The 20818-nt window shown below is 46.5% G+C and overlaps 1 protein-coding gene across 5 annotated transcripts in view; it reads left to right on the top strand.

Annotated features, from left to right (window-relative positions):
• Nucleotides 1–20818, top strand: part of LOC105832359 (protein trachealess) — a 76494-nt gene that overhangs the window by 785 nt on the left and 54891 nt on the right. For 3 of the 5 annotated variants that reach the window (XM_036289292.1, XM_036289291.1, XM_012673222.3), the window contains exon 2: nucleotides 15806–15838. In XM_036289292.1, coding sequence (XP_036145185.1) covers nucleotides 15806–15838 — 33 coding nt within the window. Of the gene's footprint in view, nucleotides 1–15805; nucleotides 16286–20818 lie in introns of all 5 variants that reach the window. The other 2 variants (XM_036289295.1, XM_036289294.1) reach the window with 1 other exon arrangement.

Raw genomic sequence — 20818 nt, 5'->3', positions numbered from 1 at the left:
TCAAGCAAATACTTGGAAAAGTACTAGATATTTTTTAATCTACGCGAGCCTTCTGTTAATATCCTGATTAACCGTACGTCCGCGAGTCGTTTATTAATTATATAATTCGCAAAATCAAATCAAATACCTTCGGGGTAATCTTGTGTGTTCTAAACTGACATTTTAGAAATTATTTTACATAAAAGGACTAGATTATGTGTGCACAATGTAAATGTAATTTTGACGAAACGAGATGAGCGGTATTGAAAAGCCTTTATTTCAAAACACGGCGTTCCTTCTTAATACGAATACATATACGATCTCCATCGTCTACCGTAATTATTAACACTCCATGCCCGTATGCCGCGCGATGTATAATCGCTCGGAGGAAAGCAACGCGTAAGAACAGTTCTTGTAATTATACTCCTCGTGTGCTTAATATCCCGGCAAATTGTATTAAGATTTTTTCATTTCGTAACTACTAATCTGCCCGGGGAAACTGCGAAACACATATACACGTCCGGCGCTGAATTCGCGCCTGCATTTTTCGATTGCGTTCACACTCGTACATTTATATAAACATATATTTTTCCTCGGGTTATCTCTACGTGAGAAATCTAACGCGAGACATCTAACGATGTCAAATCAGTCGGACTCGTGAACATTGATAGCGATCGCCGGCGATAACTGATTTCATACGAGAGATGCTTGCTTTAGTCCTTGCGATGCACAAGTTAAAATATTTATTGTTATTAATCTCGCATATAAAGTTCATATAATATGCAATACGTCAACGCAATAGCCGCAGTCGTCGTATCAACGCCGAGGCTGAAGTAAGCAAATTACGTGCTAATAAGTACCAGAAAGAACACCCGCGGTGCATCGCGAGGGGAGTGAGAATGCGCTAGACGCGGTGCACACGCCCGGCAAAAAACTTATTATAATGCCTGCCTCGTACGAGTTATTAGCATTCCGCTATCAATTATCCTGCCCATCGTACTTTCGATGTCGGAGCAACTAGTAGGAACGTCTGTCGCTCTGTATTTATAAAACGTGTAATCACGTCAGTCATCGTAACGAGGAAAATCACTAATGGGTGTTCCGAAATCCGTGACGCACAAAGGTAACCCGAGCTGAATTAAGTTAATTTTGCGTCGAAAAAAAAAAACGGTAAACTTTGAAAGATTTCTTCGTTACCTTAGGAAACGTTTTATTGATATCGCGTTTCTCTCTTCCAGATACATGACGTCTTTCTTTAAATAACGACAAGTAAAATGTAAATATGAGGATCACGTCTAACTAAAATATTTTTTAATTCTTCAGTTTTATCACTTGTAAACAGAACCTCTGTTCTTTCGGTTTCGATATCTTTCTCTCTGGACACCTGGTATATACCGCAGTGACAGCGCGAATGACACTAACATATCGTCGTCTTGATATGATGCCGCTCGAGAGGTACAGTGTTTTGATCGCTATGATTTTAACTCTGCTATTCGATTCTCTTCTGTATTCTCTACGGGACCGATAGGTGATTGCTCTGGCCATGATTCATTGACCAATTATGTCGCAAGTGGTTCACGTAAATAAAATCCATTTACGCGCGATAAAACCAGGTGGCAAATTTTTATTTTTGATGATGATAAATATGCATGAAAACGAGCACGATTCTTGTAGCGTGAGTAAAAATTTTTCGTTTATGGTGAATATTCCGCTCGCGCGTTTGACCATAGAAATCATCTTTTCACCTCGCGCTTGTACGCTCGAGGAATGCCGGTAAAACGGTTGCCGCACCACAGTGATGATAATTTAACGAAAACCCGTGGAGCATTTGACACCGATTCGCGTCGATATGAATAAGAAGTAGCGTTTGCTTGTCAAGTCGAGCGTTAGCGGCCGTTCCGAATCGTTTGTCACAAAAGACTGCGGTATTTGCATTGATCCTTTACAAGCTACTGTGCTTCGAGCCTTTTTCGGCAAGAAGACGAGTGTCTCTCAGTCAATGCTGCTCATTAATTAGACAGGTCATCCGCCTGTTTTCGGATTGTCGTCGGATATACTTGTGTTGGCGTCAACTCGAGATTGATATAAAATCAATAAAGTATTATTATTTGTAAAAAAAAAAATCATTTTGTATTTAGTATGATAAAGAATCTATTGTTGCAAAATGCAGAACGTATGTATATGATTCAATTTCTACAGATAATAATAATAATATTGCAATTTGAGATGCGTATAATTTTGATACTAATTATTCACTCGTAGACTCAACACTCGAATCAATTCGTGTATTCAGAACGTATATATGCAATGTCTCAGTGACACTCGCCTTAAGAGATAGAGATTGGCGGCAGGCTACCCAGATACACTAACATTTATCAGCGCGCAGTTATCTGCTCGACATAAGTTTGTATTAAAATTTCGTTCGCGTCGTACATAGAGAAGCGCAGACAGTAAAGAGGTTGTGTTGAGTTCTCATAAAAAATTTGAATATGTTACACACACACACATGTATATATATATAATTATAGTATGTCGCGAGAGATGCCAAAACAAATTGCAAAAAGATGTGGCGTGGGAGATATAAATGATAGAATTTCCGCGGCTCGAGAAATGTTTTTCTTCCCGCGTTCGCTCCCGCGCGGAAATTCGGTCTAATTATCGCCGCGTCGCGCATACGTGTGTGTCCGAAGACACGGAGACACGGTCGCACAGACATTGAGAGCGTTATTGAATGATGGGTCAGCCAACTACTAATGGGGCCGGACGCGCGCGAACACAAGGGATTATAAGAAGCGCGCGAGTATGGCTTGCGGCGAGTCAAGGTTGTTGCTAGAGTTACTCGCACATTACATATCCGCCACCGATGGACCGCTTGCCTTCCTCTTCTCTTTCGTCGGCAGCAATCTTATCGCGCGCGTATCTTTCCAGAATTTATAAACCACGGACGACGGAGGGGTAGTGGACGGGACGCCGCCCGTCCACATGCTTTCGATAGGTCGGCCGAAATGACTTTCGGCAAGCTTAATGCCGATCATTTCGTCTCGTTATTTTAGCTTCTTTTTTATCTCGAGAAGAAAGCTTCCATCACGGAAGTTAAAAATCTCTCGAACTCGAACGAGGCAAGGCTATCTCTAATCCCGATTGGATCCGAGGCCAGAGGCGTGCATAGTTTAGCGCCGAGGTCTTTGCCCTTACGGGGAGCCCTTACGCATGCGAGTCTCTAGAGCACTTAATTCGAGTACGATATCGTTGTTCTCGCAAATCCTCCGCATACGCACGGGATAATCTGCGGTTTCTATATATGTAGTTACATCACGAGTCGGACGGCCGGAGAAATTAAGCCGAGGTGTCGCGAGAATAAGTCCAAATAATAGCTATTTAGGTCCATCGATTTTACGTTCCGCCAATATTTGGCCCGAGAATCAGGCGGTAGCTGCCGTCGATAAATAATTTGCTTGCGTTTTTATCGCCGCCTCGATTTCGTTTCGCTAGACGAAGTCGCTCCCGCGACCGCAACGCGCAAAGACTAATTCGCACCCCCGAGCCCGAAAAGGTATCAAAACCCGTTTCTACCCGCATTTTCTCTCCCCCAACCACCCACCGATCATTCGCTCTCCTCGTCCCTCCCGGTATACGTCGCCCGGTTCCCCTTTATCCTTCCCCCTTACCCTCCGCGTGTCTCTTTCGCGCATCTCCGCGCACTCTCCTCTCCTTATTCTTACTTTATCTCTGTCCCTTCGTCCGCCCTTGCTTCTTCGACTATACCACCGTGCAGCCCGGTAGTTGGATGCGCTGACTTTTTTCTCGGCTATCGGCCAGTGGATCGCGCTGCGATCCGCTGGACTGCAATCAGAATTGATTATAGCCTGCCGAAACTCCGGCGCGGCGCGTTCATATTATACAACTCGCCTGCGGCTCTCGTTCCTTCCTTGCTCTTTCTTCCTCTCGCTTCTTCGTCGCTCGCTATAACCGCGCATTGTCGTCGTCGTCGTCGTCGTCGTCGTCGTCGTCGTCGTCGTCGTCATCTCGTGCGCGACGTCAACCGTGCGCTCGCTCCTGCGAGCGCGATTCTACGCGGCGCGCTCTCTAAAAGTACGATTTTTAAAAAATAATGTTCCTGAAAAATCAATCTTGACTTTTAGCGGGTACGTGCCGTTACGCGTTTAAGCAGCACCCCGGTGCCGATCGGACGGAGGAGCGCGTAGACGATAATATCCACGGGAAAGATTTTTATAATACACCCGCAATAATGATCGGGTCGCGCGCGTCGATCGTATACGCAACCCGTTTGTGCAATGTAAAAAGCACACGAGGACAGCGATTGTTCTTTTGATCCTTTTCAGCCTTTTTAGCTAGCGAATTCCCCTGCGCCGACGTTAGACGTTCTTTTTCTCCCTTGCTTTTTCTCTTCTTTCAAGCCTCATCAACTTTTATTATCTCGGCAATTCTGGAACGATTATTAGTTATGAAAACGTCCACAGATTTAATGCGTATTCCTTGATAATAATCGTCAAATATTTCAACGGAACCGGCAAGATATGGCACATGGTGTAACAAATTATATATCAATGTTACATTTTGCAAGTATCACGCTCGCACAACGTTCCGTGCGCTTCTTGCAAATTCGTGCAACGATTAGCAATCAGAAAGGTATCTCGGAAATCTTTTAGGAGGTACGCGGAGTCAAGCGATATTCTATAGCATCGGAAACGTTAATTAATGGGTCGTACATCAGTGAATCCTGAACGGTGTGTGCGTGCGTGTGTGGCGCAGAAGTGATTTAATATCCACTTTAATTAGTTTGAAAAACGCCCATTGAGAAAAGAGGAGTCCCCCCCCCCCCCCGACATCTTGCACGCTACTTTGATACGTTTTATTTCAATACACTTGGTGTATCAAGGCCGCTCGCGGCGCGGAATTTAGTATGGTGATACAGACGCACACGCGCGGGTTCTTTATGAGAACTTCATTTAACGCGGGCGAAAGCAATTATGGCTTACTCGGAAAAAAAAAAAATCAATTTCTATTCTTCTCGCCGAATCTTCCCGCGAAAACGATACGCGATCGCGCGCCCGCGTTTTGCACTCGGGCGATTCATTACGTTCGGTCCGCTCGTCGTCGATAAGATGGCGATTTGTTCCAACTTTTTCATTCGTTAGAACAAAAGTGCGAGAGAGATCGGATTGCTCGATTTTCTTGCACAACGCCTCGAGATTTTATCCGTCCCGCAAACTGACCGTACAGCCCTCGATCGCTGCGCATTCCATTATATTCGATGATATTACCTGAAGCGTAAAACGGCTCGTTTTTCAGATTCTCTTGTGTTGTGTTTCCCAGGCGTCGACTCCGAGACCTTTTTGCGTCTGCATTACGTGAAACTTGTTACATCTTATGCAACCAATGCCAGAGGATAAATATCTAATTCGCGATGCCCGAGCCTGAATTGTCTGCCTGAATATTAATTTTTCGTAGAAAACGGCACAGCGATTTGTTTATCGCGGCTGATAATTAGCGCGTTGTTAATAATAAACTGTAGCAAGCAATAGCTTCGAGAGAAAAAAAACTTAATCGAGGTGCGTTAATAATGATTTTGTTGACGAAACTGTATCTCGCGATAATTATGAGAGAGAGGGGGAAGGTAGGGAATACGGTAATTGTTCCGAAACTGCGACGACGTTCCTTCGATTATCGAGCTTTATCTCGAGCTTTTTTCGAATCGTTAAACAGCACTTTCCTATAATGGTCTAACGTCGAGGCACACTACGCCACACACTGCAATAAGTCGTTTTCGCGCGGGAATTGGCCTGGCCTCCAATCAAGTTTAATAATGTAGATGCGGATCAGCGGATAAGAACAGGCTACTGATACCGCCGCCACCGCCGCCGTCGTACCGCGTCGGTTCTGCTCGTCGGACGAGCCACAAACGGTATACGTTCAGCTCACACTCGATCTTATGCAATTTGCAGCATCACGAAGCCTCGGGGGGGGGGGGGCTTTAAACACGGCCGCGCGGACATTAAATCACGGAAACATTCTAATGTAGAATGATCCGCCTTTCGAATTCGCCGGAGTGTTCCTAGTGGTAAACTGGATGCGGAAATGGAATTTCTTTCTCTCTCTCTCTTTCTCTCCAACGTCGCGAGATCCGATACCATTTCCGTGAATGTCGACATTGCCGAGTGACATCTCTCATCGATTCGTCGCGCGGCAATCGGAGCGATCAAATTGCAAAGTTGAATTTCCTTCCGTGAGCGAGCGTGACTATAAATTGCGAGGAAAGTTTCGGCGACGTCTCATTGTTACAGCCTGTTGGAAGTTAATAGGCGACGAAGAAACGGCGCGGAGTAGTCGGCGAGCGGGTGTTGACGCTACGTGGGGGAACGGAGTAAAAAAAATGTTTCTACGACCCCTCGGCAGTTTCCGAGCTCCCCAAAGTCTTCGGAGCGTAACTTAGCATACTTTATTTGATTTTTTGTATTGGATAATAGTCTCAGGTAATAGGGTGCGGCGCGCGGAATCAGAGGGGAGAGGAAAAAATAGGAAAGAGAAAGAGAGAGAGAGAGCGAGCTGCAGGGAGAGAGCGAACAAATTTTCACGCCCCCATTACTTGCATTAACGAATTTACATTTTTTAAATGGAAGGGTCGAACTCTCAGGGTGATAACTTGCGGGTCATTTGTTCCGCGAAGGAACGACGGAACCACCGCCGATATTGCGTCTTAATAAAGGAATCGCCAACACAGAGAGATGTGCTTGCAATTATGGCTACCTCGCGCATGTATATATATTATAATTATACCTATTTCTAATAAATGAGCCTCGATAAAATGTTGACAGCTATCATAATTGTAGGGTAGCAGACTTTTTTTTTTTATTACGTCTATACAGCATGTATATACATAGTGAAACAAGAGTCGATTTATCAGTTATCTAATAGTATCTTTACCTAAGCGAGCTACGCGAAATTGCAGCTTCGATACGAGCCGCTGGCTCCTGAACCTGGATAACACGTTAAAACCAACTGTGCGACTAATGTTAGGTTTACAGTTAGCCGCGGGCAGCGTGAAAATATCAATGGTTACGCTAGACCACTTCCCGCGATTAACTGGTATTCGAACACCGGTAGCTCCTTGAGAAACTGATGTCGATACGAGCCTATAGTTTAATCCGGGTCACGCAGACCCGAGGGGATGGACTAGGATCAGAGTACATAGATCAGGAGTCGTTATCCCCGGCTGCTGTTTGCCCATAGCTGGCGATACGACTTTTGTGGTTGTTTCAGACGTGTGTAATTTATGTGCACTTAGAGTATTTAAAAATACAAAGATAGTTTACAGGCGTAAAGTAATGCAGCGAAGTGTAGTGGCGCGGCGTCTTCGCGGTTGATCTTTAAAACATATGTTTCTGGTAATCGCTGATGCGGTTATATCATCGCAGGCAGAGCAGGAGGGGGACGAAGAATTGGGGGAACGCGCACGGGGCGCGAATCTATACATATTTAATGAGACCGCGCAGTTGTAAAAAGTAGCTAGCGAATCAAGCCCCAGCGGAGCGACTCGCGGAGCGGAGAGGAGCGAGAAGCCACGGCACGCCGGATACTTTTATTCAAATCTCATCCGCCGCTTCGCAAAGACGTTCCGGGTGCGAAGGGTATATCAAAAGAAAAATACTCTCAGCGCCTTTCCCGCATGCATAACCATAATCCCCGCATAATGTATATTTCAAAATCTTCCGAGCTCATTACTATTAGATCGATACACACCCCTCCACGCTCGCGTCTTCGCACCCGCGAGGGTCTACGCCGGCCGGGGGGGGGGGGTGATCCCCGCGTTTTGCATATCTATGATATCTAAGACGCCTAGGCAATGTAATACGCGGAATTTTTTAATGAGTTTCTTGGCAAACGAATTTCCTCGATACTTTCGCGCTGCTGCGTGACAAAACCTCTAAATTATAACGAGATAAATAATTTCTTTTCTTTCTCTGAATTGTTAATTTCATTGCTCCTACTTGACGTATATTTGAAAAAATACAAACCATTACATCTATGTGTGTAAATAGATTAACAGCGACGTACGAATTTTCTCTAAAAAAAAAAAACCGTCAAATATTGAGTTAAGAATTGTCGCGACATTTAATATATTCGTATTTAATGATATTACGGGAGAATAAGAAAAAAAAAGACAGATGTACGCCCGTATGTCGCCTATACGCCGGTTACGCACTAGCAAACTGTGAGTCGGCACCGGTTAGGTCGAGTTGAATCGAGTTGATAAGGTTAACTAAGAGATACGGAGGCGTAGGGAGGTCAAGTGACCACGTGGGCGGCACTACACGTCGACGGGACATACCATCTATTACCATCGGTACGTATGTGTAATTGTATGGGTGCAAACGCAAAGTCGATTTAATATCGTGATAGGAAAAAAAAAACACGTTTGACACATATACGGACGGGTGTATATAATTTGAAAACGCAAGAGACTACACTGAGAAAAGTGATCCGTTCAAAAAATAAACGGATATATTACCGATCTCTTTAACCGGGAAAACACGATAAAGGCCAACACGATTAAAAGTATTTGATTAGAAAATTCCAATCGAATATTTTCCAATTGGAACTTTCTGTTTGAATGTTTTTGATCGGTCATTCAAGCCTTTATTGTTTTTTTTTTCCCCGATTAAAGAGATCGGTAATGTCCGTTTGTTACTTTTTGAATGGATTTTTATTCCTTCTTTTCTCAGTGTAGAAAGTCGAACTCTGAGATCAAGGGGTGTTTACGCAAATGCCCATTGATTCCAAGTTTATCAATTGACATCCTTGATTTGAATGAAATTTCACTGTATAATGGCTTTCTCATCTGAAAATTTGCCGAATACTCGGAGTTGATTACATTGGCAAAATACCGATGCGAGCACGGACGATGAATTCGATGAATAATACAGACGTGGCGCAATTAGCCCCGCCGCGTTTTCAATTTAATCGGCGAATTACCAATCCTTCGGGGAACGAGGACTCGTTCTTGTAAGAAAGACTCCAATACGGCGCACTACTGCGTAACGGGACGAGCTGTACGACCCAGCAGGTAGCCGTTGAGCTTTGAGATCGATGCCGACATTCGGTAATTCGCGAAGAAGCGCGCTGTTCCGCGATGCAACGGAAGAGGCAATTAATTGCCAAACCCAAAAGCTTCCGAACTTTGCCGAATTAAAAAATAAATAAGACCCCCGCAATAGGCGTAACGAGATAATAACGACGTCGCGTCGATACGCGTGGAAGTTGGAGGAGTATAGATCGCGTTTCAATTTGCTCGTGCTCCGCGTCCGGGCGCGGCTGAAAAGCCGCGTGGAAGCCAGTGATTTTCGCGAAATGGTCATCATTGCGCGCGGCAATCGATAAGCTCGCGGGATAAATGATGATAAGTTTTATGCATAATTTCCGCGATATGGGCACTGTGAGATCATATTTGAGATTCGATAAAAATTACATGATATAATGTGGGACGAGACAGAGAGAGAGAGAGAGAGGGGGGGGGGAGGGGGAGAACGCGAGGGAGAGGGAGAGATTCGTAGCCTGAAGCTAATCGCCGGTGAACCGCCGCGCCGATTCGTATCGTGGCGTTTTTATCGGGCCTGGGCTCGAAAGACGATTACTCCGGGATCGTGTCTTTAAGACGCGTTTGCCGACGATGCGCCTCTTCTCCCCTTCCCCCCTCCCTCTTCTTCGTCCTACCTTCGTCTTCTTCCACTGACAGCGATACCCGAGCCATAACTTTTGCCATAAAAATCCTTAAACGAGATAAGAGGCTTGTTAATCGATGCACCGTGAAGGAATAAGTAGGGAAACTTCAAGTGAACGTGAAGACTACGGTAACGACGACGTCGACGTATAATTTGCCCGATTATGTGGTACGAATTGTTTTACGCACGGTAGAGAATACCTATCGCGAATTATATTCACGAGGCCACGTCATGATCGACTAATCGCGACCAATTGCTCCCTTGTAGCGTCTTACGCGCTTTTCTACCACGGTTAAGTGTCACATATCCATAGTGCAATCTCTTTTCTTCGTTGCAATTCATATCAAATTATGTACATTTATTTTCTGTAAATTAAGTATCGTAAAACGCATGACCCTTTGAAATTTAATTTCACCATCGTCTAAAAGATACGAAGGGTCCTCGATCAAAACGTGTGCGTTGGGAGACAATATAATGCCTCTAGTTCAAGTACGATTTAAATTCGTTCAAATCTAAGGAAGCTGCGAAAAACGGAATACGAGCGGAACCGAATCGGCAGGCAACGATTCGCAAACGAGACGGTATGATTATCTCGCGAAAGAGTAACGAATTTCGTTCCGATGCAAATGAGGACGTTCTGCGGGCATATCGTAGGTCCGATGGGACCCTCTAAGCCTCGGCCACGCGCACGTGCACGCACGCACGCACGCACGCACGCACGCATACGTTTAGTACGCGCGTGCTGTTAAGCTAGCCGAGAGCGAGCGGACACACGCAGACATTTAGGCGCCACGATTTTCGAGCCAATAAATCCCAGAATGCCTCATTACTAAGCTTGTCTCTTTAATTGAAATCTCGTGTTTTTCCAAACACCTTTTTTGCCAGTCGCGCGACTTCGCAGCTTTTATTTAAAAACCAGCGACACCTCCGGTCGATATCTCGACGTTACGGATAAAATGCTTCGATGTGTCCTGCTGCTTCCTTTTCTTCTTCTTTCTGGCCAATTACCAGCGCTTGCGTTCGCGCGAAGCAGTGCTCCGAATCGCACGAGCTTCACGTTACAAAAATTAATCGCGGATAGAACATCGTCGCGGCACTTTCCAGTAGTTATATTTATGTTGCACAATCTAATTGCTGAATGCTTTGCTCTATGTAAAGGATCTCTGTCAACAACATCTTTTGGGTTTAGAAAAAAAACTTAGCGACTTCCATTCAGCTTCCATTCCATGAATAAAACGATTGAAAAGTGAACAAAATAAAATCCAGCGAAGCGCAATCAGTGGGGACAAATGAAAACTATTACATGTGACGTACGGAATTCAATATTAAAGCTTGTAATATATGACCGGGAATCGATCAGAAGTTAACAGGTTGAATTTTACGACTCGACGCGACAGCATAACGCTCCGCGTTACGACACCACTACAACGACTTAGCTTTCGTTACATCGTCGAAATAATCTGCGCGAGAAGTGGCAGTATAGGTACGTAACGCTACCATTTTACACACGTAATATCCCTCACGGTCTTTATTGCCCGATTCTTTCTTACATGTCTTCGTGTATATCTTTGTAATCTTTGAAATAGCGCTAACTTTCGTTATCCTCGTCTTTTGTCCGCCAACACCCTCCCCGACAATAAACACGCGAGTTGTTAGCAAGATATAAATCTTACCGCGTTAAATTCGCTCATTTTCCTATCGTGCGAAATGGCATGTACAAAGAATTCATTAGTGTTTCGCCATAAAATATCAAGTACGCGTATGGATCGTTATATCATATCATTTTATGTTCTTTAATTCGATACGCACAGCGAGATACGTGGTAAACAATCCACGATTGGCGACATTTTTCTAATATCGACAGAACCCGCGATCCCGATAGCGTGCGAGGTGTAATCGAGTTACGCGCGCGCGCGCGCGAGAGAGAGAGAGAGAGAGAGAGAGAGAAACACGAAGGAAAGCGACTCTAAATCAAATTAACAAAATTGTTTCGATGGAAATACTTTCATAACTGTCGCAAGGTGAAAAAGGATCGCGAGGGAAGGAGGGAGGGGAGAGGCGGATATTCCAAATTAGGCGTTGCACACGCGACGTAACGTAACGCGCGCGCATTACAAGCCGGTACCGCGGGCTTTTTTTGCCCGTGTCCAGCCGCGCGTACGCTATTGCACCGCGTTAATTGTAAGTTCGGAACATATCTCGGCCGCTAAGAAACGCATTCCGGTTTTCGTCGAAGACGAAAGAGATCGGTGGAACTCCCCACGATGGTACTGGCAGGGACTTTTTCTCTCGTTCCGCTCGTCGTCGTCCCTCGTCGTCTTGTCCGCGCCCGCGGACGCAGATGCGCGAATGCAGGGTGTGGTGGGCACGGGGCAGGCTGCTGCCGTCGCTACTACTGGTTCTCTCCCGTTTCTCCTCTTTGCCTCCCCCCCCCCCTCTCTCTCTCTCTCTCTCTCTTTCTCTCTTTATATCCCGGGGCAAGAATGTTCCCGTGTTGGTTCGATTAATCAGTCGTTTTTCGTGTCCCCGCTCTGGGCCAATAGAGGGAGAAAAACTTAACGTATGTGATAATGCGCCAGCTATGCTCTCGCTCTCCCGTTCCGCTGGAACGTAGGTCGTGCCTGCATATAGGTATACCGAAACGAGTCGAGACGACGGTGCACTGACCGGCAGCACTCCGCGCTCCGCTCTGCTCCGCTCTGCTCCGCTCCGCACCGCGCCGCGCCACGCCGCGCCGCACCGGGGTGCTGTCCCGCGAGGGACTCAAACTTTTTTCCCCGGAGCAACAGCTCCGAGGATACGTAACCACCGTTCGGATCACTCGATTTGTTCATCGATAAAGCGTATTCTTTGCGACCGAAACTTCCAATCCGCTTTGTACCAACGTTTGTCTTATCCAAACAGAAATTGCCTTTGCATCGATGAGATTAAGGAATACATAAAAACTGCCATACATAAAAAATTTTCGTCAATGTAAAAATGGAATTTTCAAACTTGTACATATAATTTTGTTAACATAAAATCCCATATAAATAAAATAATATCTTCTCCTCATTTTTTAACGTGATAATTTTCACATGGTTTTTGCATCGATAAAAAATTATAAAATGTTAATGATGATTCCAATGCATTTCATCCCAATTTAACGTAATATTTCACGATTTGCTAGATTCGAAAACGACCCGAATTAAAGTTTCATCGAATATGAGTTATGACGTACGCGAAACGAAAGTAGCACCGTCAGCTGTAACAAAGTTTCGCTATATTCAAATTCTCCTGGCGCGTGCTAACGCGAAAATGGTACCTGTTATAACGCCGTGTTACCTCGTCTGCGTTTACCTGACTCGGCTTGATTCACTGCAATTTCTGATATTTCTTAGACTTGACAAAACTAGAGTTTAACGTCTTAAACAGAACATTAAGTAAATCATAAAACAACCAATACATAAGACAATTATATTTAATTTTGCTATTATTATAAACTATTGTTGGACATTGCAGAGTGCGAGGGCTATTTTGCTGGCAAATATATATTAATTTACTGTTAGATGAAAAAATTATACGTGGCGAATGCGTTTTATTATAACAGTAAGATTGTCGTCGTTGGTAGAACACACATGTCGCTACGTGAGAGCAAAATATTAAAAATATTTTCAATAGAACATATTCGCTATATCTCTCATGGTATTGTTTCATATGTCGAGGAACACTCTTGGCCATCGTATTCTTCCGAGCGTGCGTGCGCGAGCGATCAGAAAAGCGGACCGTCGCATTGCCCGGGATAGACATTTGGCGCAGCCGGCGTATCCAAAGTTTAACTTTACACTGAGGGGGGAAAGGAGCCCGAGCGCCGTTCGACGTGATCGCACCACGTGCGAGTCTGCCCCCGGTCCACGTATTATGACTACTTGTAGAGCACGTTTGTGGTCCCTCGTTCGTTGCGAGCGCCCGGAACGCGCGCGCCCGGAGGCCTCCCCGCCTCTCCTCTTCTCGGTGATCTTAGCGACACATGGTGCGCGGGCGAGGAGGAACGGGAGCTCCGTCGCTTCGGAAGCGAGTCTTTCGAACTCGTCCGGCCCGCATCCTGTTTCGCGAAATGCGAGAAACACCCGCGAGAATTCCTTCTCTAATATTACACGGGGAAGATTTGTAGCGCGAGGTCCCCCGACGTGTCTATTCCCCGCCGACCGAAACGCGCGTCCTCGTAGAAATATAATAGTAGAAAATACTCGAACCCCCAGTACTCTTCGTAATACGAGCCGTTACGTTATCATTTGCATTCTGCACACGGCGATTTCGCGAACGTATTCGAGCTAATAAAATCTCAACACCTGGAACGTTTCATTGGGTACATTACACGCAAATCTCGAGACGCACCCTTTAATTTTCTGCACGCGATGACGGAGGATAAACGGGATTGCCTATAATGACCGTTAACTTACTGTTAGCTATAAGTATACACATTCCGCTGTTATATGTATGCTTAAGCAATATGACCAATTGCAACAGGCCGGCACTCGAAATTAACGAGACGTAGTTTTGCCCTATTTTTTTTTTTTTGGTAATGACGTTTCTAAATATTGTATGTTGTTCATCGACGATCACACGGTTTGTATCGATAAAGGAAATTTGTGACTGTAAGAGAGCCATTGCTTTCCACAATGTAGAGGATATATTTGTCAATCCCATTCATGCACCGTTGCATAAAAATTTGAAATCTAATAAAATTATCGCGTTTCGCCAAAGACGCCCACTCGTGTACGGCACTCAGTTTCGTGCATGCCGTACGACGACGTTGGTGCGGAGGAGCCAAACGCGGACGAGAGCGAAAGAGCGATTTGGTGACATCAAAGTTTAATAAGCGCCATAAGCCGATCCGACCTGCGATACGCGCGGCTAAAACTCGCCGAGCAATAAAAGTAGTAATAAAGCGTTCGCCTTTCTCACGTCCCGCCCGCGGATGGAAGAAGGAGCGAGGGTGGCAGAGAAGAGAGGAAGGGCCCGACCTAGCTGCTCTCGCTCGCTCACACGGTGGTTAGCCAAAAGGTTAGAAGGGCGGGAACGCATTAGCGGTGGAAGGTGGCGTGGCGCTCATAGAGACGTCCGGCCGCCCAATTACTCCCGCATTAAATCAATGTTCCTCCACCCCGCCGACCATTCCGCCGTCCCGGTAATAAACCGCGACCAACATATCTGCACGACTTACGGCTCATCCCCCGGTGTCGCTCACCCTCGTCTCGCTTAACCGGGGACGTCGCAGGAATGTGCGTTCTGTCGTAATATTTGGCTTTAAATCATGTCGCGCTGACAGGCCCCACTTTCTCGCGTTTCTTCTGATTCATCCGTGGCGCGCGTATCGTCGCAGTCCCGACGAATCGCGAATTTTGTCCCCCCCCCCCGCTGAGGATTCCTCACTTTCTGACGCGAGCTACGTTCCGTCCGAAGAATACGCTCAAGACTACCAAGTTATTGTCGTTTTCAGTTCTTTTTAAGATCCGCTTGATTGCGAAGAGAATATAGAAAATTGTATCGCTTGCTATCGTCGCACCTTCTGACGGATAAAGTTTGTAAATTTCGTTTTTTTTTTTTCCTTGAGCGGGAGGAAGGGGCGAATTTATGATTCAACAAGAAAGAATAGGAAAAAAAGGTGCCTGAAACGAACGTATACGTGGCACCATTCATCCGCAAGATTAGGTTCGTACGCAATTTACGACAGCGATCTTATTCCTATCCGAGCTTTCATATAAAAGCTTTTTCCTGTAAGCTGCGACACGGGATTTGGACTTTGGGGTTGAGCATAAGAGGGGCATTGCGCCGATCGAGCGCACCGCGACGAATTAGTAATACCTATACAAGCATCAACTTCGGGGCCGGGTTGCTTAGAAAATGATGTCGCAAATGCCAGACGGTTGCCTTTAAAACCCCCCATTATAAAAAGATTGCTCTTAAAGCTTCTAACAATTGTTTCGATCAATTCGATGTAATTATCCGTTGTAATTAAAAAATAACCAAAGTAGTTAATATTTTAAATTTAACTACTTAAGCTAAAGCTATTAAAGCTAACTTTTTTCTAATTTCTTTTCTAGGTACCGAGATGATGCTCTCTGCTGGACAGATAGGTAAGAAATTTCATTGTATTCTCGTACCGACTCCTTCTCGTTTACACTCATCGACGCGAATCACAAGCGATCGAAAAAGTTTATGATCCTCGCAAACGACATTCGAACGAACGAACGGCATCTGCAACGCGTCAGAGCGAGCGAGGAGCGTAACCGATCTAGCTAATAATACGAAGCGAAGCTATGAAAAGGATCGGTCTCGATGGACGGCCGAAGAGATATAAAAGATCTCTCGTTGGCGAGGTGATTGATACAGAGAGATCGACGTCGCGACGCAATTCCATTGTTCAAAGTGAGCGCGGCGGCGGCGGCGGCGGCGCGCCCCAGAAGCAACGAGCGAAGCATCGAGGTCTGGCACGAGGTTCTTAGCCACGGATATAAATCAACTCTCTCGAGTGACGAACGAACGGCACGCAGAATCGGCACGAAGCCGTTTCACGGACCATCGTACGTATGCGCGCGTATACGCAGGACACAACAACCGACGCGTCTCGCCGCGTGCATTTGCTACATTTGCGTGTCTCTATCTCGGATATCAGATCTTGCCGTGTCCCGTGAGCGCATTCGTGAAATTTTGTAAAAAACGAGACTCGCGCGGCAACGGCCAAACGCGAAAATATCATCAACGTGCACGAGTTTCAACGACGTTGTTTACGACGGATCCTCCGTGTGGTTCATTCGAATAACGCACATCCGCGAACAGATCCATTATGCGTAATCACGCGGCGCGTAGGAAAGTGCCTATAATTAACGATGGGGACCAACCGCGTGATACTCGTATCACTGTAATTAACCGCGAGCGATTTCACGCTAATTGCAAACAACGCAACGCGATTAATGACACGCGGATCGTTATCACCGGCTGATTCCCGCCGCGCGGCCTGTTTATACAGTCCTCTCTCTGTCACTCCTGGCGAATCTTGGAGCCGTCTCGCATGAAAAATCTCTCGCGTCGCGGGTATTTGAACACGCTGAAATTAATGAGACATCTCCAACACGTTACGCGTCATTACGGTACCGCGGAAAATATAATATATCTTGTCGGTAAATGTTAACGATCGATGTAAGGTCTTTGAGAGATTTATCTCAAATAGTACGCGACGATTGGGAAAGCGTATATCGTCTTATGCGGCATAAATTATATTCAAAGTGATTATTAAGTAGGGGCGATTGATCAATAAGAAAAGGAGCAGTGGGATAAAAAGATGCACTGGGGTTATCTGCGAAACTCGTCCGGAGCAGGTTGATAATTATTAAAGTATCGATTAAATGCTCCGTTCGCCTTGATTGATCAGCATTTATATCATGGGTACATCTACCTTGTCGGTTCCCTACAATTTTAAACCGGGGTACCCCATCCTCCGAGAGTCCATCGCGGGCTTTTAAGCTGTTTTCGTTCCCGCTAATAGCGCCGTTAAGAAAGCGAAATGTTAATTATATTACTCATAATCGCCAACGCAGGATGGTGATCTTTTCCTTTAATTTTGGTTGTACACGCGGCCGAAACAGTTATCATGATTTACGATTAGTTCTATACAATCGTTATTGTAGGTCCGATCGCTCGGGATTTCTAATTATAAATTCATAAATACGGAGGAGGATGATCGTATCGCGCGGCGCGATACTCGGGGACGATCTCGTCGATGAAAATATCGCGAGCGAAACGACAACGACGACGACGACGACGACGAGAGGGTTTCGCCTCGGGGTCTCGCGCTCACGTTGTTCACTCGAATTCGCGCTCGCGCCTCAAGACGACGGTACACAGTCGAAGCAGAGATACGCGCGCGTTTGCGAGTTCACCAAGCCTTTAAAGAATCGCGTATTTTTTTGCCGACCGCCGCGATTTAACTGGATGTCGTTACTACGTTGTCGGGCATTGTTGTCGGTCCCCGGTCCGGGCCCCCGTTCATCGGTTTACCCTCCGCTCTCAGCCTCGCCCCCTCCCCTCCCCTCTCCACTCCCTTCTCTTCTCTCGCGCCGCACATCCCGCGTTCGCTCACCCGCTCACCCGATCTCCGATCCTATATTTATTGTATCGAAGAGACCAGAGCCGCCGCATTCCTCGCGCATGCGCCGCCCGTAATGAGCGGTCTCCAGTCTCCTGTCTGTCTTTCCGTCCGTCTGTCCAGAGGACCGGTCGACCGGTCGCCTTCCATGCCCCCTACTCGTCCCTTCTCACAGAGATCTCCCCCCCCCCCCCCTCGTGGCCCCTCTCTTCATTCTCCGCCGCCGTCGCCGCTATTCTTCGTCGTTCGCTTGGCTCCCTCGCTATTCCATCTCGTCACTTGTCTCTCGACCGGGACGTTGGTATCCATATCCAGATACGCGTGGGGGCCAACGTTGCACCATCCTCGCGAAATTCATTTCGCATTGGCACAACCAATTCCCTTGCTTCTTTTTTCCGCCCGACTGCCGAGATAGCGTTAACGGGAATATGAAAGAAAGACGATATTGTTACGTTTATCCGGGCAGTCGTAACAGCGTGACACTATTAAACTAAACCACAAAAAGTGAAACCGCACTTTGCATCGCCTTAACTGGTAACTCGATCAGCCAGAAGAGACGGTGGCGCGTTTAGACCTCTCGCAATTACATGGACAAGTACCTTACGCAAAAACGTTTCTTATCGAATTCTCGTTCGACTTCCCGTTTGGAGAGATCAGCGTCTACGATCGCGAAATTTTTTCCTTACTTCCTCCCCAGCGTCTTGAATAAACCTTGAAACTTAATTTCCCATTTGCGAAGGAAGGATTTGAGGATTTGCGTTGCAATGTTGAAACAAGGTGTACGGATATAGAGTAACGTTCGCGGAACTCATTTCGCGAAACAACGACGACGACGACGACGACGACGACGACGAGAAAGAAGCTCCAGGAGCACGGGAACAAGGACGAAGTAGCAAACGAGAGACAGAGCCTTCAAGTAGACCAGGCTGATGTTTTATGCCAAATTAAACGATACTATCCCGTACGCCACCTCGTAGAGACCAGTCTTCGTTCCACTGCCATTTTCGGAAAACCGCATTTTACACCGGCTTAGCTGACAAAAAGCGTGTATAATTGCGCACAATGCGACGGACACAGCCCGGACAAAAATCCGAGGATCGTTTAATAGCACGCGGTGAGCGCGCGCTCGCGCGCGCGCGCGCGCGCGTGAGTGCGAACTTTGGAATCACGGCGCGACAGTGACCGAAAAACACGCGACTCGCGCGATGGTCCGTGGATTCTAATGCGCGTGGATTCTAAAACCAACGCGTGAAAAACAGGAGGGCGATTTACTACTGGCGATCGGAGCGGGCACCTAGGCGTACGCTCCGCACGGCGGAATGCTTTGAGCCGGATCCGATACCTATTAAGATCGTAGAAAACGGATCTGCCTCTCGAAGTTGCCTAGTCAGGACGATCCTTCCCGTCGATTCGCCACGCATTTTTAGCGCCAGCGCGATACAAAACACTCCGAGTTAGTCGCGCCGCATACCTAGCTACGCGTCCGATACGTCGAATTACATCACTCCGAGAAGAAGCGTCTCTGACGTCGCGGAAATCATCGTCGGTGAAACCGTAGGAATAGTCGTGGGACGTATCGTGCCAACGTAAACGAAAAATGGGACGCATCGAGGGAATATATCCGAACCGATTCGAAAGATCCATTTGTGATCTCTCTTTCTCTCTCTCTGATGGCTGAGATTCGAGCAGAGTTCGCGGAGCTCTGGCGATAGGAAAAGAATAGTGAAAAGGTGTGCGAGGAGAGCCAGAGAGTGGTACGGAGAACACGAACGCGATCGTCGGTACGCACGCGTGTACTTTGTGGTCACCCGTGGGGCTCTCCCCATTCAACCGGTGGCTCGGCTCGCCCACTCGTTCGTTCATTCATACGCGGGGAACGCGATTTGAATCGATAAGCAAAACTCGGAAGCGTGTCTTCCCGCTTAAATCCGTTTGACCTCCGGAGCGGCAAATATCATCTTCGTTCCTCCCGTTGCATCGCCACAGTCGCGATGTAAGTACACTCAGCTAACACAGTATTAACAACTATAATAATCAATAATAAAATTAATGGAGACGCTAATCGAGGTCTCGGTGCTCGCTTGATATGCTTCTGCCATATCGTTGCAGCTTCGAAACAAGATGAGAAATATTTTTCTCGCGTGAAATTCAAGTTTTTTCTTTTTTTTTTCTTTACAATCAACCGTCTAAGTCTAAGTTCGTTTTTGTTCGCATGCAAAATGGAGAAAACGGCAATCCGTCGTACGGGTATAATCCCATTAGGCTTTAATCGATGATCCGCACCACAGTTCGACGCAACGTTAGGGCCGGGGCTGAGGGATAAGGTTGCGGCGTGAAAATAGATACACGAGCTACCGCGGAGACACGGCGTCGTTTTATTGGCGTCGCGGGGGTTCCCAGATCTCACAATCGGTCAAATGAAGACAGAGGGTGCCGTGGCGCGTTCCGCTCCAGCCTGGCAGTGTTGAAATCCCGACTGTCAGAGATCGGAATCTCGTTCACGCGTACGAATGTATTTACTCCACAGCTCTCATTTATATCTATTCTTTTAAATTCTTTCGTACCTGCTGATAAGTGTCACCTAAGAACTTGACACGACTAATCGACTAACGTATTAATCCACTCGAATGTGATTTTCGCTCGCGCTGCCCTCTCCAGCCGATACTATTTTCCTTTCCCCGCGATTCCGTGCAAATAATATCGCTTTCTTCGGTAAATGTTAGAAAAGTCCGTTAATCCTTTTATCTTCGCGAAAAGTGTGCCGCGTTACATTGGCGAGAAAGGCACGCGCAGCCGAAGATCAAGACCGGCTTGGTGGGGATGACGTTTCGGGGATAATGGGGGTGGAACCCTCGAAGAGCACGAGGGCCAACACGCGCCGATGACACTTACGCACACGTTCTCAAGCGCGGTCGACGCGCGGATGTTTTCTCTTTCGGCACTTTCGCCACGCTCGTTTTCATACCAAAGT

The sequence above is a fragment of the Monomorium pharaonis genome, chromosome 7 (genome assembly GCF_013373865.1).
Source record: "Monomorium pharaonis isolate MP-MQ-018 chromosome 7, ASM1337386v2, whole genome shotgun sequence".
NCBI classification, from domain to species: domain Eukaryota; kingdom Metazoa; phylum Arthropoda; class Insecta; order Hymenoptera; family Formicidae; genus Monomorium; species Monomorium pharaonis.
Note: the sequence above shows the minus strand (reverse complement) of the source record. Positions and strands in the feature narration are given on the sequence as shown.